Source organism: Doryrhamphus excisus, chromosome 11 (genome assembly GCF_030265055.1).
Source record: "Doryrhamphus excisus isolate RoL2022-K1 chromosome 11, RoL_Dexc_1.0, whole genome shotgun sequence".
Classification (NCBI taxonomy): domain Eukaryota; kingdom Metazoa; phylum Chordata; class Actinopteri; order Syngnathiformes; family Syngnathidae; genus Doryrhamphus; species Doryrhamphus excisus.
The window spans coordinates 14,411,274-14,426,618 of NC_080476.1; the positions used below are offsets into that span (position 1 = coordinate 14,411,274).

A 15,345-nucleotide genomic window follows, 5' to 3' on the forward strand; every position below is an offset into this window, starting at 1 on the left:
GACTAAATCATTCATTCATTCATTTTCTACCGCTTATCCTCACCAGGGTTGCAGGGTGCTGGAGCCTATCCCAGCTGTCTTTTGGGCGAGAGGCGGGGTACACCCTGGTCTGGTCGCCAGCCAATCACAGGGTTGTTATTTTTATTAATATTTATAATTTTTTTTTCATGCTCGTTCACATGAAACGCCATTATTATTCTGCTTCCGCTCAAAAGTGAAGGGATCCCAGACAGAGTATTTCTCACAAGACAAGCAAGTAATTATTTGTAGCGTTATAATACGATCGCCGCCAAAAGCAACAATGTCACCGCCAATAGAGCGTGGGTGGACCGCTGATAGAATAATCGTGAGCATCTGTCAACGCTCAGCATCACACAACTTTGACATCCATCTCCTTACGCTGCTTATCCTCACTAGGGTGGCATGGGTATGCTGGAGCCTATCCCAGTTTACTTTGGGCAGGAGTGGTCACCACTCAATTGCATATTCGTAGATACGAATAATAATTTAGAGTCTGCAATTAAGCTAACGTGTGGGAGGAAACTGGAGGATATGCAAACTCCAACGGAGATTCAAACCCGGATCTACTGACTGTGTGGCTAACATGCTAATCACCGGTCCACTGTGCATCACTCAAGTTTGAAGTGTCATATTTTACTACTATGAATTATTCAATGCCCTACCTCATTGTGACCACAAGATGGCAGTGTTGATATTTTGTGTCAACTTTTTCCTTTGTGACAATGTTTAACTTTGGTGGTTTTTCATTATGTGTCCCATTATGTGCTGTAATGAGCTGCCTCTTTATCTGTTTTTATATCTTTAGAATGCCCGGAAAAGACAAGAACGTGTGTTCATGTCTTACATAAGGATTGGGAATGATGGGCAAAATTTTCCCCCAAAATGCACTTTTCCTTTAAACGAGAACCAAGGCTTTTTATATTGAACACTTCGCAGGGTGGTACAACGCCCCACCCCACCCCCAAGTCAACTGTATGTTATGATTGGAATCAGATACCCCGTAATATATAAAATGGTCCAAAGAAAAGGATCATGTGATCCAAATGTCGTTGTACAGGTTCACACGGTTTTGATGGTGAGACGCTTCCTAACTTTTTTGTCTATGTATGTAGCAACAAACCTGTGTTGATGACGTAATAAACCACAGGTAAACACCTTTATAACAGTGTTTTGGTACGGATGTGTATCATTGAACTGCAGTGACCGTGAAAAGTTGGCAAATGGATGTTTTAACATTGTTTGATTGAAACAAACAAAAAAAGGTATAAAGTCCCACTAAAACATGAAATCGTTTTCACATACTGGCGTAGTATAAAGACACTGGTCCAGAATTGTCTGGAATATTCTTGGTTAGTACGTCCTGCTACCCGGTGCGTCCCCCCCCCAGTAACTAAGTGTGCTAAGTTGGGCTGGGCCTGGCCAGCATCGGCAGGTGGAGAATGTCCAGGCCGTTGCATTACGACACCCCACCCAGAGTTAGCACATCAAAGCAGATGTCACACACCCTCACTGGCTTGTTCAGGTCAAACTTGATGATGGGGATCTCCTTTATAGAGCACTTGTGGCACAAGAGGCGCCCACAGTGACGGCTGGAGACACAGAGAGACAAGAGTGGTATAAATACATGGTATTTCTGGGAAAATGTACACAGCATACACGTACCTCTGCACAATTTTTACATGTTTGTGTTTTTATGATTCACTGATGATGATGTCATTTAGGCAGTCTTTGAAAGCTCGGTTTGACACACAAAATGTGTTTACATGGCTACGGAAGCAATCTTAAATTGTTATTAGATTTACAACATTGCAAATGTTGATCCAAAATCTGAGGAGAACATCATTGTCAAGCTAGCAGGAGTGTTTTTAATGGGTACCCATTTTTACGGGTATGTATCAATGACTCCAGAAGGTAACCCCCGTGAGTGTAGGGATGGCGTGTTACTAACCAGTGATGTTTCCTTGTTGTAACGCCAAACTTGGCAGCGCACTCATAGCAGTTGGATCCATCACACCAAGGTGGCTCTTTGGATAGCATATCTATTGAAAAAAAGTAATAAAGGAATGAAGGAGAAAATGATACAGCGGTTCAAACATTTGTTTTCTTCAAAATTAATAAGATGATTGCTGTTTTGGCCTGAATATAGCCTATTTGTAAAAAAAATGGGCCTAAATTAAGCATTTTCAATCATCAAAATGTGGAAATGAAATAAAAAACAAAAGGCAGAACAAGCATTGTAATTGTGATTGTAGTATCCTACATTGACCTCTAGGTGTCAGTAATTGTTCTGGTCATTTGTGCTGGTTTAATAGATAGCTAGATAGACTGGTGTCCAGCCAATCACAGGGCACATATAGACAAACAACCATTCACACTCACATTCATACCTATGGACAATTTGGAGTGGCTAATTAACCTAGCATGTTTTTGGAATGTGGGAGGAAACCGGAGTACCCGGAGAAAACCCACGCATGCACAGGGACAACTCCACACATAGATGGCCGAGGGTGGAATTGAACCCTGGTCTCCTAGCTGTGCTGCGCGCTAAACCACTCGACCGCCGTGCCGCCCTACGTACGTTGTATTTGTCACAATATATATCATTTAACATGTCGTCTTCTTCCTCAGCAATCAATTCCATTCAATAATAAATAATAAATTTATTAATAAAAATAAACTACATTAGGAAAGCAGGAAGTGCACAAATGTAACAGTTACAGATTGTAAAAGTACCAGATGGAGGGGTAGGATTTAATAAGCTTTTCCTTCTTCCTACTCCTTTTGGACATGTGGAACTGTGAACTGATTATGGGATGCTACTATATTGACAGTTACTATGGTACCCATTATGTCATTGTATGGTCATATCACCTCGTACTTCGGTACGAGGTATATTATTAAAAAAAAAACAAAAAAAACCTTAAACTGTATTATGGAAAGCAGGAAGTGAACAAATGTAACAGTTACTGATTGTAAAAGTACCAGATGGAGGGGTAGGATTTAATAAGCTTTGCTTCTTCCTACTCCTTTTGGACATGTGGAACTGGGAACTGATTATGTGATTATGAGAGGTCTGCGCGCTAACCACTCGACCACCGTGCCGCCTTATTGTCATTGCACAATAACACAGCAGTGAAATTGCCAACGAAATGTTGTTGCCTGGCTCCCGTATAATAATAATAATAATAATAATGTGGAGAATAAATGGATGTCATCAAATATGAACAATGTACAGCGTAAACAGTAATTTGTACAAATAATTTAGAATAAATAATAGTAATTTAAGGTTTTGCGTGTGGGCAGGTAGAGGGGCTTATTTAGCATTCAGCAGTACACACACTTGGAATTTAGAAGATCACTAAACAGTTTTTCTATGTATTCCATTTATTAATATCAAATCCTACTTTGCGAAAATGCCCTTATTGGGTCTGGGACCGTTTAATAAACGATAAACGAGGGATGACTGTATATGTTGTGAAGATACTTAGATTTTAAAATTAACTGAATTAACTGATTGCATTGCCTATAATTTAACAATATGACAATACAAATTACTCCTCAGTTCGTAGACAGTTTATGCATCTTTCACCTTAGAACAACATAATGAATCTGTCGCCCATACAAGATCAGACCATTGCAAATAAAGCATCAACTCACCGAGAAGGCGGAACAGCAGCTGTTTTGTTGCCACCTGGTAGTTGAAAATGTTGATGCCCTGATTGTTATTGATGCCCAGGCGAGCGCCAGCCCTCACGATGGCGCGGCACAGGTTTGCGTTTCCCTTCATGTAGGCCAGGAGCAAAACTGCAAACAAAGTCAATGTTGTCTTCATTTCACCCATCACAAGTGTGCGGCTGTTGTGCCATAAATAAGAGATCGTGTCAGGTTACCTGTGTTACCCTCGTTATCCGGCTTGTCCAAAGGGTATTCGGGCATACACTCCAGGAACAACTCAAAAATGGCAGCGGCATTCTCTTTACCGTAATGGCCTAGAATGTGCATTGGGGACTGACCTCTAAAGTAATGATAGGACAAATTCATGCAGTTATGTTTTACAGAAATCATATCGAAAACTGAAATATACCTGAGATTAAAGGCTTCAGCATCGATGTTGGACTCTGTGAGGAGGGATCTGACATTGTTAAGGCGACCCTGCATCACAGCCAGATGAAGAGCTGGGAAAAAAACACACATGGAAGCGCTGTGTTACAACAGAGTATATTCACTTTGTATTGAGAGGATGTGCAGATAATGTTGACCCCTTGTCTTTTTAACCATCCACCATTATATTCTGCTGAAATTTATAATTTATCATCTATTATTTGCCTGCCACACATCAGCAATGGAGGTTTTTTTTCCTCCAAAAATGTTCATTGCTATCCTTTGTATGCATTCAAACATTCATTCATTTTCGACCGCTTATCCTCACGAGGGCCGTGGGTGTGCTGGAGCCTATCCCAGCTGTCTTTGGGGGAGAGGCGGGGTACACCCTGGACTGGTGGCCAGCCAATCACAGGGCACATACAGACAAACAACCATTCACACTCACACTCATACCTATGGACAATTTGGAGTGGCTAATTAACCTAGCATGTTTTTTTTGGAATGTGGGAGGAAACCGGCGTACCCCGGAGAAAACCCACGCATGTACGGGGAGAACATACAAACTCCACACAGAGATGGCTGAGGGTGGAATTGAACCCTGGTCTCCTAGGTGTGAGGTCTGCGCGCTAACCACTAGACCGCTGTGACGCCGATATTGGACCAATATCAGCAAAAAATTGATTATATCGGCCTGCATCAAACATTTCTGATATTGGCACTCCAATACAATTCTGGAATATACAGTAAACCTCGGATATATCGGATTCAATTGTCCCCACTGGTTTTGTCCGATATAAGCGAAATCCGTTATATGTGTGTACCGGAAAATGTCCGTTTTACACATATATTGGATTTATATCCGGTATATGCGTAAATCGGATTTTATCCGTTATAAAAAGGCACTTCCTTGACTATGTTTCCAATGTACCTGGACGCGCAGGCAACGCTGCAAACGCTGCAAATGACGTCGTATAGCGGTCACGATCCTGTCACGATTCGGCGAATCGGAGCGCCACGATGCGGCCATCCGATATATGCGAGGGAAATTTAATGGAAATGCATTGGAACGGGACTGGAGATTTTGTCCGAAATAGGCGAAATCTGTTATAAAAAATCCGATATATGCAATGAATTTTTATTGGAAATGCATTACAGAAAAATTGCTTCTTTTTTATCTGTCCGTTGTGAGCGAATTTCCGATATATCCGAGTCCGATATATCAGAGGTTTACTGTACATCAACAAGTCCCGCGTTTGTGTAGGCATTGTTGGCCAATAAAGCAGATTCTGAAACGCATATGACTAGAAATGTGCCATGAAACGTACCGTTGTTGCCATTCTCATCCTCAGCAGCAAAATCAACGCCATTCTCCAAGAGAACAGAACAAATTGTGGCCAGGTCCTGCTGAGCGGCCAAGTGCAGGGCAGTCTGTCGGTGTTTGGTCAGCTCATTCACCTTGGCTCCTGCAAGCAGCTGGAAAGTCAAAGAGAAAAAAAAAAACAACATTGACGGTAAAAGGTCAAAATAAATGAAGGGTAAACAATACCAGGAGGAAATACAATACCAGATTTCGGACAATGATCTCCGACCCAGCCTGCACAGCCAAGTGGAGAGGGGTGAGTTTAGCAGCATCCTGAACCCTGGAGTTGACATTAGCTTGAACACTGATGAGGAACAGGACGCTTTCGATGTCAGAGTTCTGCACAGCCACATGGAGGAAATTTCGCCCTTTGTTGTCAACCTGGACAGAGAAATTGATTTCTCGGATAAATGCTGGGGATGACCTTGGAGAGGAAGTGGCGTTTTGGTGTCAGTCCGACCTGCTCAGCAGCACCTGGCTCCCTTTTGAGGATCGCTTCGGCCGCCTTGTTGTTCTTGTGCGTCATAGCGCAGGCAAATGGTGTCATTCCTTGGCGGTCGCGAATGTTAAGACGGATGTCTGGATGGGAAATCAGGAGCTGTATAATAACGTTGTGCTGGTTGCTAATGGCGGCATGGATAGGCGTTCTACCCTCCGAATCCTGGCAAAGTGAAACCATATTTTTTAGAATGCCATCAGTGGTGATGAAGATGAAATACAAGTTGGATGAGACCGACCTGCGTGTTCACATTAGCTCCAAACTCCAAAAGGCACTGCACCACCTCCTCCAGTCCCCAGCTGCTGGCTAGGTGGAGAGGCATTTGTCCGTCTCGGGCCTCTTCTTCTCCTTCCCCGTTTGGGCCGGGCCGTCTCGGGCTGTTCACGTCGCAACCGCTGGGCAGACATGCAGTATATTATGTTACCATGCATATTTGGGCGGAGTTAACAAGAGTGTTTCATGGTGGAAAATTAGTGGCTTTCAAACCTGCGGATGAGGAAGCAAGCCGAGATCTCGTTGTTCTCATCAACGGCTCTGTGCAGGAGGGTCTGCTGGCAGCCAGAAGGTCCTTTGCTCCAACACGTCGCATCGCAACCATGACGGACCTTGGAGAGCAGGAGAAAATGCCAAAATGTACGTTTTTGTTGTCAAAGCATCAACATGAGGAAACAACAAATTGGGTCCAACCCCAAGCGTGACGGGTCAAGTATAATAAATTAGGATGGAAAGTTTTCTTGCCAGTGTGGAAGCAATATCTTCCAGGCCATTCTCCAAAGCCAGCCACAAAGGAGGGTCCCCTTTGTCGTCAACTACAGACATATCGGCTCCTCGTGTGCAAATAGCATCCACTACTAGCGGCAGCTGGTTACTGATGGCCAACTGCAGTGCTGTTTGTCCCTCCAGGGTCCTGACATGAAAAATACATACATTTTAAAAGATAAATTATCCAAAACACAATGAAAAGTAAAACTAATGTGTTGGTTGAAGGGGTTACCGGACGTTGATGTCTGCCTGGTGCTCGAGAAGGAAAAGGGCGCTCTTGCTGTCTTGTCTTTGGATGGCCATGTGGAGTAGGGTTTGACCGTTGGACATGGTGTCATTGATAGACGCTCCAGAGCCCAGCAGTTGAGCTGCTATGTTGTGCATACCTGACGGCGGAATTGGCAAAGTCACACAACCCAATGCAGACCACGTCAAAGACATTCCATTTGAATCCCATTCCCATGTACCTGTCCAGAGGGCCAAGCCCAACACTGTCTGGTCCATAGAGTCTTTGAGACTGAAGTCTGGAATGATCTGGAAATTGTTGGAGGCATGTAGTGCATTTGCTGCAACATAGTCACGAAAGGAAAATAAACAATTTTACATAATACAACGTTAAGACATTCCTTTGTGAAGAAAATCCTCACCTTTCTGCTCAAGGATGACAGAGACCACATCTGGGTGGTTGTGAGCGATGGCCAAGTGGAGGGGGGTCTGCATCGCCACACCAAAGGTGTCATCAGGCAGAGCCTTCTGGGTCTGCAGGTTGGGGTTTGCCCCCTGCTGGAGCAGCTCGGCCGTCAGGCTGGCCAGGCCACAGCGGCATGCTGTATGAAGAGGGCTTTCCCCCTGAAATCGGATAACTATCATCAATAAATATCATACATATATATACACATGATTCCAATTACAGTTGTCCCTTGGGGTTTTGAATAAAAATTATTATTATTTAAAAATGAATAAATGATAGCCGTTTCATTCTTGAATGTGGTCTATTTGCTAAAAATATAATATATATTTAAGCAGGTTTTACATATTCATGGTCTAAATTAAAGTATTTAAACATAAAAAATGTCAAAATGAATGAAAACTAATTTTCAAAAAAATACACACACTCCTTTAAGAAGCGGGGCCTGTGAAGTGACGAGTGAGTGACGTCAGCTAGCTCGAGTTGACTATTAGCTGAGCGCTACCAGCATGTTAGCAGTGTAGAGAGTGGCCGACAGCAGCTCCTGTGTGAATGTCCACTGCATGTGTTCTCTGCTTTGGTCATAAAGCGACTGAAGTGCCCCGAGTCTCTCGTCAACCACCAACAGCGGCATTAGAGTACTAACAACAACAACAACAAACTGTGCTTAGCTGACTTAGCAATGTTGTACGCACCCACTTGTTAACATGGTTGACTTTCGCCCCATGAGTGGCGAGGAAAAGAGCAGCTTCCTCATTGGCTACACAAGTTGCTCTTTGCATTAGGCAGTTTCCTGCAAGAAGATGAGAATACATAGACCGAAGGTTAAGGTGTTAAAAAGGAATAAAAATGCTATATACGGAGCCACACCTGTTGACATATCTGGCGCATCAGCATTGCTCCCCCTCTGGATGAGCTGTGCTGCAAAGCTATTTTCATCGAATGAGGTGCCGTTCACGAACGGAGCATCGTCATCGAATGGATTGACAGAAGTGTCCGAGGAGACGGTGATGTACTGCAGCGCCAGCCACAGAGGTGTGCTGCCCTCGTGGTCTTTCAGTTCCAGGTCAAGGCTAGCAGAACATACAGAGTGGACAAAAAAAAAAAAAACTTCAATGTGCAGCGAGAAATTGCTAAACTGAGAATATGTGTGAGGTTCTAATTCATAAAGTGGATTATGTTGCCAAATCAGTTTTACATCAGAGGAACTTACTGTCTGCACTCCAGGAGCTGGCTGAACACCGGCTCATTCCCCGAAGACACGGCTTCGTGCAAAGGAGTTCTAACAAAGGAAACACGACACAGAGATATAACATATGTAGATATAACATATACATATATATTTCATTTTGTGTTTGAAGAGAAAAAGCGTATTATTATTGTTGTGTGTTTTTTTTTAATAAAATGTCATTTTGTAATATTAGGACTATTGAACTCTGTTTCTATTCTAATAATATTCGGACTTTATTCTAATAGAACTTTTTCCTCATCCCAATTATCCAAAAATTACAATTTTATTTTGTTGTTTTTCATAATATTATGACCTTCCAAAATAACATTTTTAGAACATAAATATAATTTCATTTTGTAATATTAGGATGATTGGACTCTGTTTCTATTCTCATAATATTCTGACTTTATTCTAATGGAACTTTTTTCTCATCTCAATTATCCAAAAATTACAATTTATTTTGTTATTTTTCATAATAATATGACCTTCCAAAATAACATTTTCATAACATGAATATAATTTCATTTTGTAATATTCGGAATATTGGACTCTGTTTCTATTCTCATAATATTCTGACTTTATTCTAGTAGAACTTTTTCCTAATCCCAATTATCCAAAAATTACAATTTTATTTTGTTGTTTTTCATAATATTATGACCTTCCAAAATAACATTTTCATAACATAAATATAATTTCACTTGTAATTTCACTTGACTCTGTTTCTATTCTCATAATATTCTGACTTTATTCGAACTTTTTCTCATCCCAATTATTAAAAAATTAAAATTTTATTTTGTTATTTTTTACAATATTATGACCTTCTAAATAAAATAACATTTTTATAACATATAAATATAATTAACATATCCAGTGCCCCCCCCAACTAGTTCAAATGTCAAATGTTATTCTCTTAATTCCGATTTTAGACTTATTCCCATTTATTATTTTTTTGACTGCATTATACCCAATCCCGGTATGTTGATAAGCATGTGACCAACCTGCCCTTGCTGTTCTGCATGTTGGGGTTGGCTCCGGCCTTGAGCAGGGCTCCTGCAATCTGCGCCATGCCGCACATCACATCTGCCGAGTGTTTCTTGGGGCTGAAGGAACAAACTAGGTGAAGCGGGGTTTCCACCGCCCCCACGGTGGCGGCGTTGACCTGAGCCGAGTGACGAATCAGAAAGACGGAAGCAAATTCATCACCTGAAAAAAAAATGTTTTAAAAGAGACATTAGGATGAGATATTTTGTTTTATTGTGAATGCAGCAGATATTCCACCAATATCTTGAGGGGCGTATTTGAATTCAAAGGCCGAATGGACGTTTTAAGTAGTGACTTCAAACCTCTTTGGATGGCCTTGTGCAGAAGGCTCCATCCGCTCTGGTCCCCCATATCCACATCAGCTTTGTTGTTAACGAGAGTAGTGGCAATACTTTCCAATTTCCGTGAGAGTGCCAGGTCTAGAGCCAAGTCGCCATTGTTGTCCAGTTCATTCAACTTGCCGGGCAGCTAAGAGAAAGCCACAAAACTGTTTATAGCGCAATAAAAACTCTTTATTCTACCCTGTTACTTCCATCATAAGTCAAGATGTTAGTCAAGAGCAGCAGACCTGCGAGTCCATCTCAATGAGATAGAGGAAAACCACATCTTCTCGCTCGACTTTGATGGCTTTGTGGAGAGGATAGTCTGTTTTGGACTTGATCATCTTGTACAAAAGCTGGGCACTCATGGTGCTGAAATCTTCTTTCCTCAGGTCATCCTGAAAGAGACGACAAGACAAAAATGACTGCAAATGCTCCGAAAATAATTCTCATTTCTGTCTTCTGGTCCGCCATTCCCTCTCCCTAAGAGTCCATGCTTTTTTTTTTTCTAGTTTATGCCTCCTTCCTGCTCTTTCTGCAGCTGCGAGATCATATATAGATTTAACTCCCTCTCCTGCAATGAGAGTTTCTTTCCTACGGATCAATATTTTGTAGGTCCCTTGCAAATATAGGACTGAATGAAGCTAGCGGTGATGCCTGCTGTTGTGTGGCGTCACACGGGACAAAGCAAATAATGCAGAATGAATGCTGCTGACAGGTTCACGTATGCGGAAACAATGACCGCCCTGCATGCTAGGTCGTACACTAGACGTAAACGGTCCTTGACTTGAGCAATGCTGTGGCAATGCACGCCATTTTTGATCACAAATTGTTTGCCCATAAACTAGTCTTCAAACTTTTCAGGCATGCCATAGATTCATTTGTGGTGGGCCGACGCAAATTGATTTCATTGATTTCCTGCATAATAAACAAGTTATAGAGGTGAGGAAATAATAAAAAACAGAGGAGATGAAAACAAAAGCAGCTTAATCAACACGCTGATTTTCGCCATTCGTTGCTAGGCTTTGAACGTAACCCCCGCAATTCTGCACACAGAATTGACCGTTGATTTTATACGCAATATACCAAACCGAGAAAGAGTTTGAGCGCAACTGCATATGGAGGAACTCACCCAGTGGCTGGCTATAATCTCTCCACAGTAGTTCATCAGTGTCGTGGCATTTAGCTCCTCGGCAGTTTGGTAGAAGCGAATACAGTTCCTGACGTTCACCGAAGACATGACACCCTTTTCACACCTAAAAAGGTAATACGTGGACACGCAGGTTGGTATGCCACATAGCTTATGTTGGACATTCATTAGGTACAGTATATCTCGTGCGCTATCATCTATGTATTTGTAACAGCTTGGTCTATTAGTCAAAACATATTGAAATATGTGTGATACGTAGCATTCTACGTATCAGTAGGAGGCAGTAGTTTTGTAGTTTTTGTTGGGAGAGCTGAATAAATTGTGTAAAGCAGGGGTCTCAAACTCAATTTACTTGGGGGCCACTGGAGCTCAGGTCTGGGTGAGACTGGGCCGCAAAAAAAAACGCATTTATTAAAAACAAAAAAATTTAAGAAACTTCGCTTTGGTTCCAATTTTCTACAATAAAAGCTCTGATAAAACATTCCACTGTTCTCAAATATCTTACTTTTTATTTTTCTACACAAAATAAGATGAAAAATAAATAAACAAATCAAGAATAAAGAAAATCAATCAATCAGTAATAAATAAATAAATATAATAATAATACGGCAAATAATAAAAACTTAAGAAACCACATATAGTTGGTGGGTAGACAAATGATTTTTTTCAGATTAAAATGAACAAAGCATTATTAGAGCCCTGTAGACATGACAAAACACGACTATAGTCACATTTATACTCTTTTTATTTACAACATATTGCGCAACTGCAGGGTCTTGAGACACATGCTAACTCGCAAACTAGAGAGCTAGCCACCTAAACGGTTGCCTCCAAGTTATCTCCTTTAAACTTAAATAGCCAAAAACTTACCACTTCCACACGGATAGGGAGGATAACTATTAACAGTTATTTAACCTTTAACATGAACATGAATCAAACGTAATAATTTTTTCTGGGTACATGATACCATACAGCATCCATATCAAACTTGTGCGGGCCGCACTAACATTAAACTTACATATCAAGGCGGGGGCCTCAAACTAGTGTCCTGCGGGGGTCACATTTGGCCCGCGGGCCGTGTGTTTGAGACCCCTGGTGTAAAGTATCTGTATGTGTTCAGTGTTTGATGACTTGCTGACCTTTCTCTGAGCATCTGAAGCTGGAAGCGGTTGGCCAACTTCATCAAGGCAATGAGAAATGCGTCGTCCTCACTGAGCTCCAACTTGTCGGTGTACACCCAGCGCAACATCGCCATGGCAACCTCAGGCTTGCAGTCTACAGACACAGGCGATGTTGAAGCAAGGTACTGAAGGTACTGGTCAGTGGTTGAGGCAAATTGTCTTCGTGGAACATCAGCTTGGGCTTTGACAAGTTAAATGTCCACACTTTAAAATAAATATTTGTCATCCTCCAGTCCAGTCTATTAAATGACTGTTTGTTAGAATGCTACTTTAGGACAGTGAACCTACCAGATAGGTCCAATTCAGAGGTGGTGGTCATATTGCTGAGGCTCCAGACATCGCTGCGAGCAGCCAGGACAAACTTATGGGCACTGAGCTCATACCCGGCAACTTTCACTCGCAGATCACTGTAATTAGAAGACAGATTCTCTTGAATACATTTAGTTTCCAAAGGTGTCCTTTTTCAGCGCATCACAGCTCTCACCTGTACTGGTCCTGTTGAAACAGGTCTGACACGATGTCCAGCAGGCGACTAATGAAGGTGTCTTCAGATGACGGGCTGCTTGGGCCTTGGCCGGGAACCTGAGAGGCAAGCACGGCGCAGCGTCTCTCGGTGTCCGCCAGCTTCTGCTGCATCTTTACGTACTCCTGCCTGAGCAGGGCCAGATGCTTCTGCAGCTTGGCCACCTCCTCTGTGACAACAAACAGAGGACAATTCAGGGCTTTAGAAAGCTTACTTTTTCCTAACGGATCAGAAATTGAGTCTTGGAAGTACTCTTGAGAGGAAAAATACTGCATTTACAAAATAAAAATGGTGTTTTAAGTTAACTTCATTATAGTTCCCCCGCAGGAGTTCGCCAAAGAAAAGTCAAAGTGAACATAATAAAAAGCTCATAGAAAGGACCAACACCCACCAATACTGGCTGCTCTTTTGGTCTCAAACGCAAAAAGATGATTAAATGCTAACGAATGCTAAAGGAGTCGTGGATTCGGTGCACAAGGAGATTTGGGAAATGAAATAAAGTTTATCTTCCATACTATTTTAAGGAGGTACGCAATTCTTGCATTTGAATGCTTTTTTTTATAACTTAATAACTGTTCGTCTCTACCAAATTAGCTTAGGCAAGTTCCAATGATGATAAAAAGTCATAATTGTGAGATATTTAATAGGTCGGTAGATACTTTATTCATCCCCATGGGGAAATTTGCATGTTCCAGAATACTTTGTAGAAGTAGAATATCTTTAAAAAAAATTATTACCTTGAGAATAATTATATAATAATATTTTATTATATTTGTTATATTTTATTTTAATATAAATATTATATAATAATAATTAGCAATTATTACCTTCTTTCCGAAGCAAGAATTTATTTTAATCATTTATTTTTCTTCTTGTCAATCCAAGGAAAATATATTTTTTATCACCTCATCACATATAATTACATCCAAAATGCATTTTAGAAAAAAATATTTTCGCATTTTCCCAAGGAAATGAGGAAACATGATGCATGCATACAATGAATGCATACATTTAAATTAAATATTAAAAGACAGAATCAGATATTTGACTTAGAACTAGTTGTGCAGTGTACATACGTATGTATGCCAAGTGGTAATTTGACTAAAATGTTGGCTTATTCACTTCAAAATAAGCCAGAGTTTAGTTATATATTGCATATTTTAATGTCATTTCTGACCTGTGGTCTGCAACCCACTTTTATGTACCGACCCACCATTTGAGAACCACTGCTCTAACAAGACTCTTCATGTTGAAACACTAATTCATGACTCAGGCAAGTCCGCAGGGTCCGATTTCCTTCCGTTACAACACTCAAGTTTTTGCAAAGGAAAGCAAAAAGTGCTGAGGAGGCGAGTTACTTTGTCCTGCCTTGTAAACCGTTGCTGGCATAGCGGCTGGTCATGTGATTTCTAAAAAAAAAACACGTGATGACCACCCACACAGGAAGTGGGGTGGTAGGCTGCAGGGGCAGCATCTGTACATGAATTGAGCAAAACTCTGCGTAATGACTACGTAAACTACTTCAGATTTCGCTAACTTGAATAAATATTCATTCATGCATACACTTTAGAAAACCATATAAAACAAAGTACTTTCAGTTGACAGCACAGGCACCACTGGAGTGTTTACTATTTTTCTACAGGTGAAGACAGCAGCCTTGTAATGAGGTTAATGGTCCTGACACTTGCACTGATTATAAGATAATGTATATAATTTATATACATAACCTAATTTACTCGACATGACCAGGACACATAATTCTGCTTACATGATCAGACTCGGTGACCATTTAAAGCGAGCTATGACTTTAACAATTATCTCCCACCTTAAAAAAAATCAAGAATTAAACGTTTTTATACAAGCACACCAGCCAGCTACATTAAGGTTTTTAGTAAGACTAAAACGCCATCGTCTTTTAGCTAGTCCAGTGAAGTCGAAGCAGCTAATAAATTAAGCTAGCAACGCCGATGCTGATAAAGCCTGCCCAACATGTACAAGCCCAACATGGCAATAACAATGTCGCAGTTCACCCGCAACAATGACTACTTATATACGCGTCTTAAACGGCACTTGACAGAGTCAAACAGCGCAGCGCGTCTGTGGGAATAAAAGGGAGTGGACGGGCAAGACTCCTCCAAAAAAAATCACTCTCATACCTTCCGCCATGTTGCTCTGCGTTCGCTTCGTGACCGGGCGTCTTTCTCGCGATAAGACAAGTTTAGCCCGAGAGTAGTGAAAGTGTTGCGTTCAAGTACGCGTCCGGCATGTGGACAGTTATCACGTGACAGTGAAGTCGATATGAATTGAGTACTTTTGGGTAGTCAACTAACATGTAATTCCACTTTAGAAACCATGTTTTTTTATGTGTCATTTGTATTTTGTTTGTATGCCATTGTATTATTTGTATAATATCAGGGCGGAACGTTAATTCAGCCGTCCCGTTACCCTTCTTGTGTGTCTCCCCG

General features: G+C 41.3%; 1 protein-coding gene across 2 annotated transcripts; it reads right to left on the reverse strand.

Moving 5' to 3' along the window:
- Positions 1–936: 936 nt before the first annotated feature.
- On the reverse strand, positions 937–15,173 carry ankfy1 (ankyrin repeat and FYVE domain containing 1). 2 transcript variants are annotated; one of them, XM_058087882.1, is made up of 25 exons: positions 15,037–15,173; positions 12,842–13,049; positions 12,646–12,764; positions 12,316–12,451; positions 11,159–11,282; positions 10,275–10,424; positions 10,009–10,174; positions 9,664–9,868; positions 8,648–8,716; positions 8,305–8,507; positions 8,130–8,227; positions 7,394–7,595; positions 7,214–7,312; positions 6,979–7,132; positions 6,723–6,891; positions 6,471–6,589; positions 6,223–6,379; positions 5,946–6,146; positions 5,690–5,866; positions 5,451–5,598; positions 4,106–4,196; positions 3,912–4,036; positions 3,679–3,825; positions 1,970–2,060; positions 937–1,610 (listed from the first exon to the last, which is right to left on the reverse strand). In XM_058087882.1, exons 1-25 carry the CDS (start codon positions 15,044–15,046, stop codon positions 1,478–1,480), a joined length of 3,501 nt encoding a protein of 1,166 aa, XP_057943865.1. In that variant the 5' UTR covers positions 15,047–15,173; the 3' UTR covers positions 937–1,477. The 2 variants fall into 2 exon arrangements, with proteins under 2 accessions (XP_057943865.1, XP_057943864.1); XM_058087881.1 differs by having other exon boundaries at positions 6,979–7,312.
- Positions 15,174–15,345: the final 172 nt, after the last annotated feature.

Bases quoted from the DNA above. Each gene is read 5' to 3' on its own strand.
- ankfy1 (XM_058087881.1), bottom strand. The intron at 10,425-11,158 runs GTGAGTTCCTCC...CGTCTCTTTCAG, and splicing joins AGATTATAGCCAGCCACTGG to GATGACCTGAGGAAAGAAGA. The intron at 6,380-6,470 runs GTTTGAAAGCCA...ATGTCTGCCCAG, and splicing joins GCTTGCTTCCTCATCCGCAG to CGGTTGCGACGTGAACAGCC.